At 38.6% G+C, this 16,300-nt stretch overlaps 1 protein-coding gene across 1 annotated transcript in view; it reads left to right on the top strand.

The window, feature by feature from the left end:
- Positions 1-8,992, top strand: part of Cobll1 (cordon-bleu WH2 repeat protein like 1) — a 152,254-nt gene extending 143,262 nt beyond the window's left edge. The window contains 2 exon segments of the mRNA XM_040745464.1: positions 1,213-1,389; positions 7,785-8,992. Of these exon segments, the coding sequence (XP_040601398.1) occupies positions 1,213-1,389; positions 7,785-7,871 (264 nt within the window). The 3' untranslated portion in view covers positions 7,872-8,992.
- The last annotated feature ends 7,308 nt before the right edge of the window (positions 8,993-16,300 follow it).

Below are 16,300 nucleotides of genomic sequence, written 5' to 3'. Positions count from 1 at the left end.
GTAAGTTCGAGGCCAGCCTGGTCTACAGAGTGAGTTCCAGGACAGCCTCCAAAACACAAAACAATACAGAGAAACCCTGTTTCGAAAATACAAAAAAAAAAAAAAGAAAAGAAAAGAAAAGAAAAAAGAATACTTTCCTGTTTGTGTGGTGACAGCTCCAGGAACATTTTATACAACTTTCTCAAACATTCCCAGACTAAGAAAACAGTGACCCTGATGCCAAGTGAATTCTTCTCTTCAATGTTGAGGCAATATTTATCTTGAAGAATATCTCCTCATACCTTTGACATTTATGCTTACTAGTTTAATCCAGCATCAGGAAGTGATGTGTGATACAGAGAATTCTGGACTTGGGGGTGGAGCCTGCATTTTCCCTGAATGGACTACCGTTGCTAAATAATGCAAGCTTCATTTAGATGATGGCAGTTTTGATTCACTGTCTCCGCCTTATTTAGTTCATTTAAAAAGTAAAGATATGAATCTGACAGTTTGCAAAAGATATTTTTAGGATTACTTGATATAACACTTCCCAATTACATCAGTTACTAAATATTTGTTCTTAAGAGGTTTAATTAAATTTCTGATTATTTAGTTTGGAAGATCTTAATATTTAATTTTAGTCTAATGGGTAAAAAAGAATCCCAGTGAGCCCATAGTTCTTGTTGCTTCTGTAAACAAAAAACTCAGGCCATTAAGTGTAGTGGAGACATCAATATTCCCTGTTGCATGGCAAATGGGATTCTAAAGTATGAAATTGTCAGTATTCAGATACCTTGTACATTTGCCCAAATATGTTAGAACCATGAAAATGGGTTATTTTTCAATTTGTGGATTTTTTTTTAATCATGAGTTTTGGCTTTGGTTGTCAATTCTATGTCACACTATGGCAATATTAGTGTTCTTTGATTTACACACAGTAAAATTACCACTTTATTCACGAGGCAAAAAGAGGTAGTATTTCTCTTCCACAGCTTCCTAAACTGAGAAAGGAAGGTACATAGTTCATCTCCCAACTGGGCTCTACCAACAGAAATAACCGGGTGAAGGGGGGAGATACAGAACTCTGTGTGTGTGTGTGTGTGTGTGTGTGTGTGTGTGTGATTAACATGGCAAGTGGTGGTTTCAAAAGAGCATTTGCTAACAGTTTGTAAAAATAGGCCTTTCTTCTCTTGGAATTTATAAAGAAAAAGTCTTGCATTTATTTTTTCATAGCATAATAAACCTGTACAGAATGAAAAAAGTTCTCACATGCTGACTCCAGCTGACGGCCCATCGTTCATCCTTAAGAGACAGAGTTCTTTAACATTCCAAAGCTCTGACCCGGAGCAGGTCCACCAGAGTTTGCTGACCGCAATCCGTTCTGGAGAGGCTGCCTCCAAGTTAAAGAGAGTAAGTTTTCACTATCAGATGGGTGGCAGCGGCTCTATTTTCAACCTTGTTAAACTAACACTTAAGTGTGGGAAGGGGCATTCTTCTAATAGTCAAATATGAACAGGAAAGACACCAGAAACTATTCTTTGATTCCAGGAGTCATTTTTTTTGAGGTATAAACTGAAGGATATCAGAGTCTGACACATACTTAAAAACATGTCAGTTTTTTTTCCACTGTGTAGGCCAAGTTCAAAATATGACTGTATTCATTGTTGAGTGTAGAAAGCTAGCCTTGACTCTTATTTTAAGAAATTGTTAGCACAGTAAGAAAGAGTCTCTTGAAAGGCACCCCCACCCTACCCCTGTTTTTTTCCAGAAAAGGTAGACTTTTACCAGTGGGGACATTGATGTTACTTTGTGATCAAAATAACTATTGCCTGTGAGTTTTAGGGAGTTACAAAATGCAACCTAAGTTTTAAAAAGTGGAGAGGAATCTAGAGAATGCAGAGGCGAATTCATCCAGAGTTCATATTCATAATGCCACCACATGATCCAATCAACCTTACTTAGCTATAGGAGAAGCCATGAGGTGGAGGTGAGATTCCTCCAGACAGAATGGGAGTGACAGGTGAGTCTCACCTCTCTCTCCAACTTCTTTCCCTGGGAGAGGAGAGTACAGGGCAGGCTGACCAGCCATTGCCATGGAAGCCGCTTGTGCTGTGAGAAGCCCCCCAACATGGACGTTCTGAATCCTCTGACTGAGTGTTTTATGTTGTGACCTCTGTTGATGATCACATCAGAAGCTGTTTAAAGAAGGGCTAAGAGACCTGTCGAGTAAAACTTGGAGTTCCACAGAAGTTAAAGCCACAAAGGAATAGAGCTGCTGAAAAACAGAAGGGGCCAGTGTCTTATGTGTTCCAACTTTTGCCATGCAGAACTGTCCAAGGCAGTTTCCTCTGCGTGTGTGCATGTGTGCGTGTCTTACTGTTGTTTTAAGAAACTTGGCACTCCCTTCTGGGCAAGAATTGAGACAAAACAAAATATTAAGTGGTTTCAAGAATGCTAGAAACCTCAAGGAATAATTCAGAGGACAGATTTGAACTTTGTAGATTATATATAAGTACCAAGGCAGAAGAAAAGTTCATGTAGATTTAAATATTGAAATTAATACTTCATCAGTCCTCACAAATTTCTTTGCCAAGAGGGAAAATATGCTAGTGTCAATAAATAACCCGTTCTTGTTGATGAAAATATTTATTTTCTGTTCTTTGTCCAGGTAGTTACGGATGAGTTTCAAACCAATTACCACTGACCTAAGATTCCCAAATTCAATAAATTTGAGACACATTTTACTAGACACAGGACAGAAGGAGGAATAAGCAACACCATTATTGCCTTCTATGAAGCCTGGGCCTGAAAAACAATGTTGTATTGGATCCCCAGGAGAGCCTGGTGCCTACACAGGAGTTAAACACAGTTCTGTGGGGAGTGAGCAAGTGCTGCAAATACTAACCAGTTCCCATGTTGCACAGTACTGTGCATGGAACTGCAGATGTGTTTCAAGTCAGCAGCTGGATAGATATACAGGGGGATTCCTGGGCCTGATTTGGCAGGACTTTCATATAGTAAACTCTCACAACTTCCCGAAAGAGCTGGATCAGAACCAACAGAAGGGGGCCTAAATGATGTGCCTATAATTGTATCCTATTTAAAACTCATTACTTAAGATTCTATTGAGTATAAAACTTTATCTCATTGAGTAGGAGGTTATTAACAGCTTGGAGCCTATAGAGTGCCAGCTCCTAAGATTTTTTTAATGAACATTTCATACATAATCTATTGTATTTCACTAACCGTGGTTGAAGGGGCTAGTAATGGTCACAGCGTTTCAGCTCTAGTATATATCCTTAAAAGTGGCTTTAGTATACCAAGACTTAACATACAAAGGTGCTCATTCCATATCTTTTGTAAGGTTCTAAATGAATGTAACTCTAATTCTAAAAATAATCAACAATAGTGTTTTCGAAGAGTAGTCCATCTTATGGGGACATTTTTGAATGTCCTTTGATGGCTCATACGTTTATATAATGTGTGTTGGTCATGTCCATCTCCCAGTACTGCCTTCTCACTCCTCTGTCTGCTCCCCCATCTCGCTCCCAACTTCATATCCTCTCTTAGAAAGTGGTTGCGTTACTTCTCTGAGACTTTCATATGAGGTATTTTGTTAAAGTCATTCCCTTGCCCTGATCTTTCCAGATTTACTTACTTCTCGTTCCTTGCTCACCCATCTCTTGTGTCTTCTTTTTTTTTTTAAACCTCCAAGTCCAGTCTGTGCTGCCTATGTACTCTTGGGTGTTTGGCTAACTACGAAAGTGTGGTTAACCTACCACAGAGTCATACCCTTAAAACTGACTCTCCCTTTGGCAGCAGCTGTCAGGGGTCAATAACTCCTCGGGTAAAGGTGGGACCTCATGCAACTGATGTGTGGTGTACAGAAGAAGAGTTTCCTTGTAGTCATCCAAGTCTGACTGTCTTGTAGCTTTCTCTTCCCCAAAGATTCCTGAACCTTGGGAGGAGGAGTTGTGGTGTAGATTCCCATTTAAGGAAGAGTATTTTCTGGTCTTCCATTCTATAAATCTTGACCATTCATGAGTCTCTGTAAATTTCCATCTACTACAAAAAGAAGCTTCTTTGATCCCCATGAGAGATGCCCTAATCTATGAGTATAATGATAATCATCAGGACTTTGTTTAATCCTGTGTCTATTTAGCAGAATAATAGTTTCAGGTTTTTTTCATAGGGCCTATGACCTATCTAGCCAGAGGTTTGGGAATTCCAATAACTGTCCAGGTATGGGTTTCACCTTGTGGAGCAGGCCTTAAGTCCAGTCAAAAAGTGGTTGGCTACTCCACAACATCCATTTTACTATTGCACCGGTGGGCATGCCTTATAGCACATATGAACTCAACAGTGACTATGACAGCATATATAAAGCCTGCACAAGCTCAGGCGAGATAAAATCTGAATATTGAAAGGGGGAAAGGGGAGATGGTTCCATGTTTGCCTATGTCTTTGAACTCAAAATGTTCAGTCAGTTTAGTTCCAGGTACCAACCTGGCTATGGCTCTGGTTTCTGTAGAGCAGCTAACCCTCATTAGAATAGCTACCTTGCATTATGACATCCTGTTTATGTCCCTTGTGTGAAAGTGGCTGTGAACATGCTGTGATTTTTTTTTTTTTTTGGTCATGTTTCCCTGAAGCTTTTCTATACCTTATTCCCATTCGCCACACAGGTAGCCATGGGGACTAGTTTGTCTTCATACAAAGCTTTAATTAGCCTAGCACAATACTTTAAAATTGTGTTCATTGTTCAGATTGTCATGAATCAGCAAATTGTTTGTAGAGAATGAAGTTAAATCACCCATTATTGCTGGTCTTCATTGACACAAGAACTTTGACTGCTTCCAGTACTTTGTGTTGTCCCTAAATTACTGAAAATCAGGCCATTGAGTTGTTACAAATAGAATACAGTTTTTTAAAAATAGAGTCTAAGTAAATTTCTATGTTATGCTTTATATTGTTGATTGTCTCAGAATGTAAAATTTATCTTTGACTGGTAGAAGTCTGGAAGGAACAGCAAGTCTGTGGAAGCCTTTCACAGACTCTCACTGCCTTGTGTTATTTAATTAGCTTGCTTTTATTTTTTTAAAATTTGGTTTCATTTAAACAAAGGATCACAGGTCAACAGTTCTCTCTAAATGCATTTTCTGTCAAATATAACTAATGTTATGTTTCATAGCCGCAGTTTAAATTTTGTGACTAGTCATGAAAATTTCTTCAAACATCAAGGGTAGATAATCAGCAGGTACATCAGTAAGTTCTTGCATGTTAGTTTTTCAGAAGTGACTTTATTGTGGGTCTGGAGACATGGCTAGGAGGTTCTTGTCTGTTCTTGCAGAGGACTCCGATTTCGTTCGCAGTGCCCATGTGGCCACTCACAGCTGCCTGTAACTCCAGTTCCAGTGTATCAAATGCTCTCCTCTGGCTTCCGTGTTCACTAGAAATGCACATAAAATAAAAATAAATTGTTTCTAAATAGTAATTCTGTTGTAAATTATTTATGCACATAGTTCAAGTCAAATAATGCTTTGGTTTCTGAATGTTTCTAAAAAGTTGGCATATCTCTTTTGAGAAATATTCTTTAACACTAGACTGTGGCAGGCACCAAAAAAAAAAAAAAGGTTTGCTATAAAATGGACTGCAAGAGACAGGATCTCTGATTCCAGAGTTTGTATATTTATAGTCATGTATACTAATGACATCTTCTCATATTAATATATTTTTAAATATCAAAGAAATACCTTTTTTTCTTTTAAGGTAAAATCTCTCGTTTGTTTATTTGTGTTTTTGTTTTTGAAACAGTGTCTGATTTATTGTAGCTCAGGCTAGTCTTGCATTCACAATCCCTGTGCCCCAACTTCTCAAAGAGCTGAGATCATTGTAGATACATGCTATCAAACCTTGTGAGTAATTGTGTCTGGCACATTGCTATGTAACCCTCCAGAATATTGTGTTAGTATATAAACAAATCTAGTTTGTACCATGACATCTTCTGTAAAGAATTCATAAACTTACATCTCTGAAGCTTCCCATCATAGGTAGATCTATACTATTTAAGATGATACAGTCTTTTTTTTTAAATTAGATTCCTAAATATTAGGTTTCTGCATACATTTTTTCCACACGTGTTAGATTTTAGTTGACACTCCCTTGACTTCTCCTTCGTCTGCCTCCTTTGTTCTCCCACTCTAACATTTCACTACACTTAACTACTCTCTTTCGTTTTCCCCATTTCTGGCCCTTAAAGTACTCTTCCAGAGAACCAGAGTTCAGTTTCCAGAACCATGCCTGGCAGCCCAGCAAGGCTCCATTTTTTAATTGGATTATTTGGTAGTTTGATTTCTAGTTTCTTGAGTTCTTTGTATACTTTGGAGATCAGCCCTCTATCAGATGTGGGGTTGGTGAATATCTTTTCCCGTTCTGTAAGGAACTATTTTGTCTTACTGGCTGTGTCCTTTGCTTTACAGAAGCTTCTCAGTTTCAGGAGGTCCTATTTATTAATTGTTGCTCTCAGAGTCTGTGCTACTTGTGTTCTATTTAGGATGTGGGCTCCTATGCCTATGTGTTCAAATGTATTTCCCACTTTCTCTTCTATGAGGTTCAGTGTGGATGGTGAGGTCTTTGATCCATTTGGACTTGAGTTTTGTACATGGCAATAGATATGGATCTATTTGCATTCTTCTACATGTTGACAGCCAGTTATACCAGCAGCATTTGTTGAATATATTTCGTTTTTCCATTTTATATTTTTAGCTTCCTTGTCAAAATTTAGGTGTCCATAGGTGTGTGGGTTGATATCAGGGTCTTCAATTCGATTCCATTCTTGTAATATTTTACTTTACATGTAAAAAATATATATTTACTATTGTGGTCCATATTTTTTCCTTACATTCTTCTAAGTCTTTTAAAAAATGCCTTGGAATTCCAAGGTATTTGCAAAACTCTTCAGTTTTTTTTCCAGAGAGAGAGAGAGAGAGAGAGAGAGAGAGAGAGAGAGAGAGAGAGAGAGAGAGAGAGAGAGAGAGAGAGAGAGAGAGAGGAGAGAGACTCTGTAGGCCATACTGGCCTGGAACTGTCCTGTCTCAGTGTCCCAAGTGCTGGGATGGCAGGTGTGTGCCACCCTGCTTGACTGTCTTAAATAGTTTTTTTTCCTCCAGTGCTTTTGGAACACTCAACCATTGGGTTTTGAAGGTTGTGTGTTCACTGAATGAAAATTCCTGTAAAGCCCTTTTGTCATTCCATTGTTCTAGGCATAATAGTCACAGGCTTGACAGTTGGCTGTAGCCCTTACCTTGAAAGAATTCTTAAAGACCCAGTTTGGGTGGTTGATGCTTTTGTTTTAAATATATAGGGAGTTGGGAAGAGGAGGAGTTCAAACTACTTTTCTGATATTAGTTCAGAATTGTAAAATGCTTCCAAATTCACTTTGATTTTTCCATTTTTTAAAAGCACATTTGAGAAGCCAGGATTCATCTAGCTAAAACTGCCTTGTGACAGCTTGGCCTGCAGTCTGTTTGTGCTCTTGTCTTTTATGTTGGCTTGGTAATTTTATAAAGACTAAGATATGTTGATGGGTTATTTAACTTGTTTGTTGTGGAAATAACAAGTCTCTCATTTTTCATTTCATGATAGAGTGAACATTTATTCTTAATTATTTGTAAATCATTGAGTGATAAATACTGAATGCTAACATTTTCAGTTAAGCAGAGTTATAATGTGATAATAGTTGAAAATTAGACAGCTGTCCTATTTTATAAAAACTGATGGGAACAAAATGTGTTTCTTCCTCTTAGGTTACTGGTCCGTCAAATACAATATCTGTGAATGGGAAGTCAGGACTCAGCCATACCATGTCCTCTGATGCCCAGGACAGTCGCTAACATTACCCTGCGGTGACACACTTCACTGACCATCTTTCTGCCTACGAAATATTGGCAAATATATATTCAGATGTACATTAATATATAAATCTATTCAACATTAAGCATTTATGTTATGGGTTTAATGCCAAAAGAAAAATAACTAGAATTTATAATTTATATAATGTTTGATCTTTTGGTCATAACTAAATATTGCTGCTTTAGAAACTTTAAACAAGGTGTAAATGACTTGTTTTTTTTTCACATGGTAAATAATCACTGCTTAATGATTTTTCTTTTATTTATGGACATACTATGTACCATGCAACAAAGGTATAAATTGAAATTTACGGAAATATTGTATGACAGAGAAACAGGCAAGCACAAACTAACATTTACTGCCTCAGCATTAGGCCGTAATTAGAAACATAAATTATAATAAAACCTTTATGCTGAAAGATATGGAAGACTAGTAAATAAATAATGCTTAGTTATTATTATTGAAGAATCACTTAATGTCAGATTTATTTTGTGCATTCTTTAATTACAAGTGAGTGCCAGATCTATAGAAAATAATATTTTTAAATATAATGCTTTAACCATTAGAAGTTAAAGTGCACAAAGAGACTTTACGATGTTTTCTGTATATAATTATGGTGTTGCCACAGATATTACATATTTTCTAATGCCAGAAGTCTTAAAACATTCCTGTGAAAATGTTGATATGACAGTTATTTCACATTTGGTATATTGGGAAAATAGGGGCTGGTTGATGTCCACATTTTATACTTTAAAGACTAGTTAGAAGTTTCAAAAATCTGATTTAATTAAAATAAAATGCTGAACTAGTCATTTATGTAGTCCAGATGCTAATCATCTAAATAGTAATATATATTTCCCTGAAAGCCAAATTGGTTGAGGGAAACAATGCTTGATGTGTTGGCTTATGGTGACAGTGATCCTAGCTAGGGTCTAGAACATCTTGGTGTCCTGAATTTCCTTAAGAATTTAATTGTTCCTTTATTCCAGAAACTCTTCAAACAGCCTGACACTGTTTTGACTCTTAATAAAGCTACTGGGATATCTGCCATTTTGACAAACGTGAATTTTTTTCCATTTAATAAAAGAAAGATATATTTGAAGTCTCTTATTTCTGGAGTGGTTTGTGTTAACTAGCATATTTGAATAACTTACCTTAAAAACCGCATTTTAAAAAATTTTTATGTGTGTGTATATTTTGCCTGCATGTCTACCTGTGCAACCTATGTGTGCAGTTGTCTGTGGAGACCAAGAGAAGGCACCGGGTCCCCTAGAACTGGTGTTTCACACAGTAGTGAGCTGCTGGGTGGGTGCTGGGAACTGAATCCGAGTTCTCTGAAAGAGCAGTCAGTGCTCTTATCCACAGAGCCATCTTCCCAGCCCTGATGAACACGTTTCTGTCAACCATTAGCACACATATGATAGTAGCCCTTTCCAGTTATCAGATTTCCCAGTGAAGTGTTAAGCCCTGGTGTTCTGATGCCAGCACATAAAATACTTAGCATGGTTTCTGATGCTGTTGTTTCCTTGTTTCAAGCTTAGAGTGTGCATCTTCTGCACAGATAATTAAGTTCTTTCATTTTAAACCAGTAGAGAAAAGAATAGGCTTTTAAAAATCAGTGTTTGTACAATTGTCTATTTGAGGAAAACCGTGATGTCTACTTCAAACCATATCATCAATGTGTTTGTGTCAAATTGGAGGCTTTTAAAGTAACATTTAAAAACTTAGAATGTAATTTGTGCTTTCAGACTGTAGCATGTGAAAACTTTAGAATACACGACGCTGTCATAAAAGATATAATGGATCTCAAACCTTTAAGAGGTGAAATATATATATATATATATATATGTACCATGAAGGCAAATAAGGTACATGTAATGACATGTTTAGATATGTAAAGGGGTTGATTTTTTTAACAGAATAAGGAAATCTAAAAGGCTAGCAAACATGGAAAATAGTTTTTCATTGCTATTCAGAGCAAGTAGGGAATGCATAGGTTACTATCTCAGCAAAACTGCAAGGTCCAAAGTTAGTAAGCAAGCATCCAAAACAAGGAACAGCAATGGGCGATGTCTGGCTGTTGCTAGGAAATACACAGCAAATCAGAAGTTCCTTGCCTGTATCCTCAAAATTATTCAACATATAAAGGAAACGTTAACAAGATGTGACAGCCTTGTATGCATTCTTTCACTATTCCACAGGTATATATTCATGACAGACTCATATACAATACTCAATCAAGCTAGAGTTCTGGGTTAGCACAGGTAGAGCAAAAAAGTGAAAAAAGAAAGTTGTAAACCTAGATGGGTTTCAAGAAAGTATGAAATATGAGAGGTGACTGTACATTATGGTTGGGCACATAGAAAAAAATAAAATCTCCTCCCACACTTGGTAATGGCTGGTCATTTAGAGGAACCAGATGAGGGAAGCTAGTGAGAATTATGGGAGCCATCAATTGCGTTTCTGTGTTTTCTTTTAGAAACTTGTTTGAAAACAAAGATTTCTTACAGCTCAGGTTCTAAGCTACAGAAGTAGTCTTAATAGTTTATAGGTTTCATGGAATGGAGGATGGGATGTGTCAGTCTCTGAGTCATTCATTAGGAATTTTGAAAAGGTCTGCCCACACTGCCTTAAACTTTTGTCACCATCTCCTTAACTGAGAAGTCTGACAAGTTGTTTTTCCCCTAATTTCCCTGAGATAATAACAAGAATACACGACAGGAATGACCTAGAAACAACTTCAGATTATTATGTTGAATGTTGAAAAGCTATATAATGTTGAATAGCTAGGCATTTCATCCTGATAAGTTGTTTACAATGTTTTAAAATTATAATTTGGATATAAATATGAGATTTTTATTCTTAGTGTCTCAGCTCCCTCTCTGAGGGAACCACTGTTAATGTTTCAATCAAATCCATCTGAAGAATCTCTAAGGTCTTGATTATCTGTTTATCGGACAGAGCTGCACACTAATGTTCTTTTTGTTTGTTTGTTTTGTTTTAAACAATATTTTTTTTATTTAGGTTAGAAACAGTGTTGTTTCACATGCCATCCCCAGCTCCCTCTCCCTCCCCTCCTCCCCCGCCCTCCCCACCAGGTTCCCCAGTCCCCCACCCAATTTCCACTCTGATCCCCAGGGAGGTTGAGGCCCTCCATGGTGGATCTCCAGTAACTGTCATTTCACCCAGGGCAAGGCCCTCCCCCCAAGAGTGCCGGCTGAGAGAACCTCCCATATTTTGGCATGGGCACTCAAAGTCTATTTGTACGCCAGGGATAAATACTACCCAAGGCCCCATAGATTACCTAGGCCTCCTCACTGACACCCACATTCATGGGGTCTGGGTCAGTCCCATGCTTTCCACACAGCCATCAATCTGGGGTTCAAGAGCTCCCCCCTTGTTCAGGTCGACTGTTTCTGTGGGTTAAACCAGCTCAGTCTTAACTCCTTTGCCCATCAGTTCTCTCTTTCTGACACTGGATTCCAGGAGTTCAGTTCAGTGTTTGTCTGTGGGTATCTGCCTCTGCTTTCATCAGTCGCTGGATGAAGGTTCTGTTTCCCAGGCTCTCTGGCATACACTAATGTTCTTAAGAAACTTGACTTTTGGTATATTATTCTGGAAGAGAAAGTTTTTTTGTCTATTTTTTTTATTAATATTTTTTTTATTTTCCATTTTAAATTTAGATAAGAAACAAGGTTGCTTCACAAGTCAGTACGAGGTCCCTCTCCCTTTCCCTCCCCTCCTCCCGTGCCCTCCCTCCCATCCCCCCCCCCGTTATCCCCTCATTCCCCCAGGGAGGGTGAGGCCCTCCATGGGGGTGTGCATAGTCTGTCATTTCATATAGGGCAGGGCCTAGACCCTTCCCCAAGAGTTCAGGGTGAGAGTGCACCTCACATTGTTCTATGGGAGTCCAGAGACCGTGTGTATACTTGGGATGGGTACTGATCTGCTGTCCAAGGCTCAATAGATTACCTAGGCCTCCTCACTGACACCCAGATTCAGGGGGTCTTGATCAGTCCCATGCTGGATTCCCAGGCTGATGTCTGGGATTCAAGAGTTAACCTTTGTCTGGTCAGCTGTTTCTGGGGGTTCAACCAGCCCAGTCTTACTCCCTTTGATCATCAGTCCTCCCTCTCTGTTACTGGCTTTCTTGAGTTCAGCTCAGTACTTAACCAGCCAGTAAATGAAGTTTCTGTTTCCCAGACTCTCTGGCAATAGGATTGTAGGCTGGCACTCCCCAGATCTATGTCTAAAATCCATATATGAAAGAGTACATGCCATGTTTCTCTTTTTGTGACTGGGTTACCTCACTCAGGATGGTTTCTTCTAGTGTCATCCATTTGCCTGCGAATCTCATGATTCCATTATTTTTTTCTGCTGAATAGTACTCCATTGTGTAGATGTACCACATTTTCTCTATCTATTCTTCGGGTGAGGGACATCTAGGTTGCTTCCAAGTTCTGGCTATTACAAATAAAGCTGCTATGAACATAGTGGAACAGACATCTTTGTTATATGAATGGCCATCTTTTGGATATATGCCTAAGAGTGCAGTTGCTGGGTCTTGTGGTAGGTTTATTCCCATTTTTCTGAGGAATCTCCATACTGCTTTCCAAAGTGGCTGAACCAGTTGGCACTCCCACCAGCAATGGAGGAGTGTCCCCCTTTCACCACATCCTCTCCAGCATAAATTGTCATTGGTGTTTTTGATTTTAGCCATTCTGACAGGAGTGAGATGGTATCTCAGAGTTGCTTTGATTTGCATTTCCTGGATGGCTAAGGATGTTGAGCACTTTCTCAAGTGCCTCTCAGCCATTTTAGACTCCTCTATTGAAAACTCTCTATTTAGTTCTGCAGCCCACTTCTTAATTGGGTCCTTTGCTGTTTTGGAGACTTGCTTCTTGAGTTCTTTGTAAATTTTGGAGATCAACCCTCTGTCAGATGTGGGATTAGTGAATATTTTTTCCCATTCTGTGGGCTGCCTTTTTGTCTTGCTGACTGTGTCCTTTGCCTTACAGAAGCTTCTCAGTTTCAGTAGGTCCCATTTATTAATTGTTGATCTCACTGTCTGTGCTACTGGTGTTATGTTCAGGAAGCTGTCTCCTGTACCAATTCGTTCAAGGGTACCACCCACTTTCTCTTCTAAGAGGTTCAGTGTGGCTGGATTTATGTTGAGGTCTTTGATCCATTTGGACTTAAGTTTTGTGCATGGCGATAAACATGGATTGATCCGCATTTTTCTACATGCCAGTCTCCAATTATGCCAGCACCATTTGTTGAAGATGCTTTCTTTATTCCATTGTATATTTTTAGCTTCTTTGTCAAAGATCAGATGTTCGTACGTGTGTGGGTTAATACCCGGATTTTCAATTCGATTCCATTGGTCTGCCTGTCTATTTTTGTGCCAATACCAAGCTGTTTTCAGGACTATAGCTCTATAACAGAGCTTGAGATCAGGGATAGTGATGCCTCCGGACGTTGCCTTGTTGAACAGGGTTGTTTTGGCTATCCTGGGTCTTTTGTTTTTCCATACAAAATTGATTATTGTTCTTTCAAGGTCTGTGAAGAATTGTGCTGGGATTTTAATGGGGATAGCATTGAATCTGTAGATTGCTTTTGGCAGGATTGCCATTTTTACTACATTGATCCTACCTATCCCAGAGCATGGGAGATCTTTCCATTTTCTGAGGGCTTCTTTAATTTCTTTCTTTAAAGATTCAAAGTTCTTACGATACAGGTCTTTCACTTGTTTGGTTAGCGTTACCCCAAGGTATTTTATGTTGTTTGTGGCAATTGTAAAGGGTGATGTTTCTCTGATTTCTCTTTCAGCCCTTTTATCATCTGTATATAGTAGGGCTACTGACTTTCTTGAGTTGATCTTGTAACCTGCCACTTTGCTGAAGGTGTTAATCAGCTGTAAGAGTTCCCTGGTAGAGTTCTTTGGGTCATTGATGTAAACTATCATATCGTCTGCAAACAGTGAAAGTTTGACCTCTTCCTTCCCAATTTGTATCCCCTTGATCCCCCTTTGTTGTCGTATGGCTATAGCTAGAACTTCAAGTACCATGTTGAAAAGGTATGGAGAGAGTGGACAGCCTTGTTTTGTTCCTGATTTTAGAGGAATTGCGTTGAGTTTCTGTCCATTTAGTTTGATGTTGGCTGTTGGTTTACTGTATATGGCTTTTATTATGTTTAAGTATGTCCCTGTTATCCCAGATCTCTCCAAGACCTTTATCATGAAGGGGTGTTGGATTTTGTCAAAGGCTTTTTCAGCATCTAGTGAGATGATCATGTGATTTTTGTTTTTCAGCTTGTTTATATGGTGGATTACGTTGATGGATTTTCGTATGTTGAACCATCCCTGCATCCCTGGGATGAAACCTACTTGATCATAGTGAATGATTGTTTTGATGTGTTCTTGGATCCAATTTGCCAGTATTTTATTGAATATTTTTGCATCAATGTTCATGAGGGATATTGGTCTGAAGTTCTCTTTCTTGGTTGTATCTTTGTGTGGCTTGGGGATCAAGGTTATTGAAGCCTCATAGAAAGAGTTTGGCAAAGACCCTTCTGCTTCTATTGTGAGGAACACTTTGAGAAGAATTGGTATAAGCTGTTCTTTGAATTTGTGGTAGAATTCTGCACTGAGGCCATCTGGACCTGGACTTTTTTTGGTTGGGAGACTTTTGATGACAGCTTCTATTTCCATAGGGGTTATAGGTCTATTTAAATTGCTTATCTGTTCTTGATTTAGTTTTGGCAAATGATAGCTGTCCAGGAAGTCATCCATTTCCTTTAAATTTTCGAATTTTGTGGAGTACAGGTTTTCAAAGTATGACCTAATGATTCTCTGGATTTCCTCAGAGTCTGTTGTTATGTCCCCCTTTTCATTTCTGATTTTGTTAATTTGCGTGTTCACTCTCTGCTGTTTGGTAAGTTTGGACAAAGGTTTGTCTATCTTGTTGATTTTCTCAAAGAACCAACTCTTCGTTGCATTGATTCTTTGTATTGTTTTCCTGGTTTCTACTTTGTTGATTTCAGCCCTCAATTTGATTATTTCCTGGTGTCTACTCCTCCTGGGGGAGTTTGCTTCTTTGTGTTCTAGAGCTTTTAGCTGTGATGTTAATTCTCTGGTATAACTGTTTTCCTGTTTCTTCATGTGAGCACTTAGTGCTATGAACTTCCCCGTAGCACTGCTTTCAAAGTGTCCCATAGGTTTGGGTATGTTGTGTCTTCATTCTCATTGAATTCGAGGAAGTCTTTAATTTCTTTTTTATTTCCTCTTTGACCCAGGGATGGTGGAGTTGAGCATTATTCAATTTCCATGAGTTTGTAGGTTTTCTGCAATTTGTGTTGTTGTTGAATTCTAATTTTAAGGCATGGTGGTCTGATAAGATGCATGGAGTTATTCCAATTTTTTTGTAGCTGCTGAGGTTTGATATGTTGCCAAGTATGTGGTCGATTTTTGAGAAGGTTCCATGTGGTGGTGAGAAGAAGGTATATTCTTTTTTATGTGGATGAAATGTTCTATAGATATCTGTTAATCCCAGTTGGGTCATTACTTCTATTAGACCCTTTGCTTCTTTGTTGAGTTTCTGTCTGGTATTCTTGTCTAGTGGTGAGAGTGGTGTGTTGAAATCTCCCACTATAACTGTGTGGGGCTTTAGATGAGATTTAAGTTCTAATAATGTTTCTTTAACGAATGTGGATGCCTTTGTATTGGGGGCATAGATGTTCAGGATAGACACTTCATCTTGGTGGGTTTCACCTGTGATGAGTATGTAATGACCTCCTTCATCTCTTTTGATTGATTTTATTTTAAAGTCTAGTTTGTTAGATATTAGGATTGCTACCCTTGCTTGTTTCTTGGGTCCATTTGATTGAAAAATTTTTTCCCAACCTTTAACTCTCAAGTAATGTCTGTCTTTGAGGGTGAGGTGTGTTTCTTGTATGCAGCAGAAGGAAGGGTTCTGTCTTCAAATCCATTCTGCTAGTCTGTGTCTTTTTATGGGTGAGTTAAGGCCGTTAATATTGAGGGATATTAATGACCATTGATTGCTCATCCTTCTTCGATTTGCGATGGTTGTTGTTGGTGGAATTATGGGTGGAATTTCACCCCTTTGTTCTTTTGGCTGTTGGTAGAGAGGGATTCTCTAATGCTTATGTTTTTCTGGTTGTAGTTAGCTTCCTTGGGTTGGAGTTTTCCTTCCAAAATTTTCTGTAGGGCTGGGTTAGTGGACACATATTGGTTGAATCTAGTTTTGTCATGGAATATCTTGTTTTCTCCGTCTATAGTGATTGAGAGCTTTGCCGGGTATAGTAGTCTGGGCTGGCATCCATGGTCTCTTAGTGTAGGTAGAATATCTATCCAGGACCTTCTGGCTTTCAGAGTTTCCATGGAGAAATCAGG

The sequence above is a fragment of the Mesocricetus auratus genome, unplaced genomic scaffold (assembly GCF_017639785.1).
Source record: "Mesocricetus auratus isolate SY011 unplaced genomic scaffold, BCM_Maur_2.0 Super-Scaffold_100004, whole genome shotgun sequence".
Classification (NCBI taxonomy): Eukaryota; Metazoa; Chordata; class Mammalia; order Rodentia; family Cricetidae; genus Mesocricetus; species Mesocricetus auratus.
This window is presented reverse-complemented; position numbering and strand designations above follow the sequence as displayed.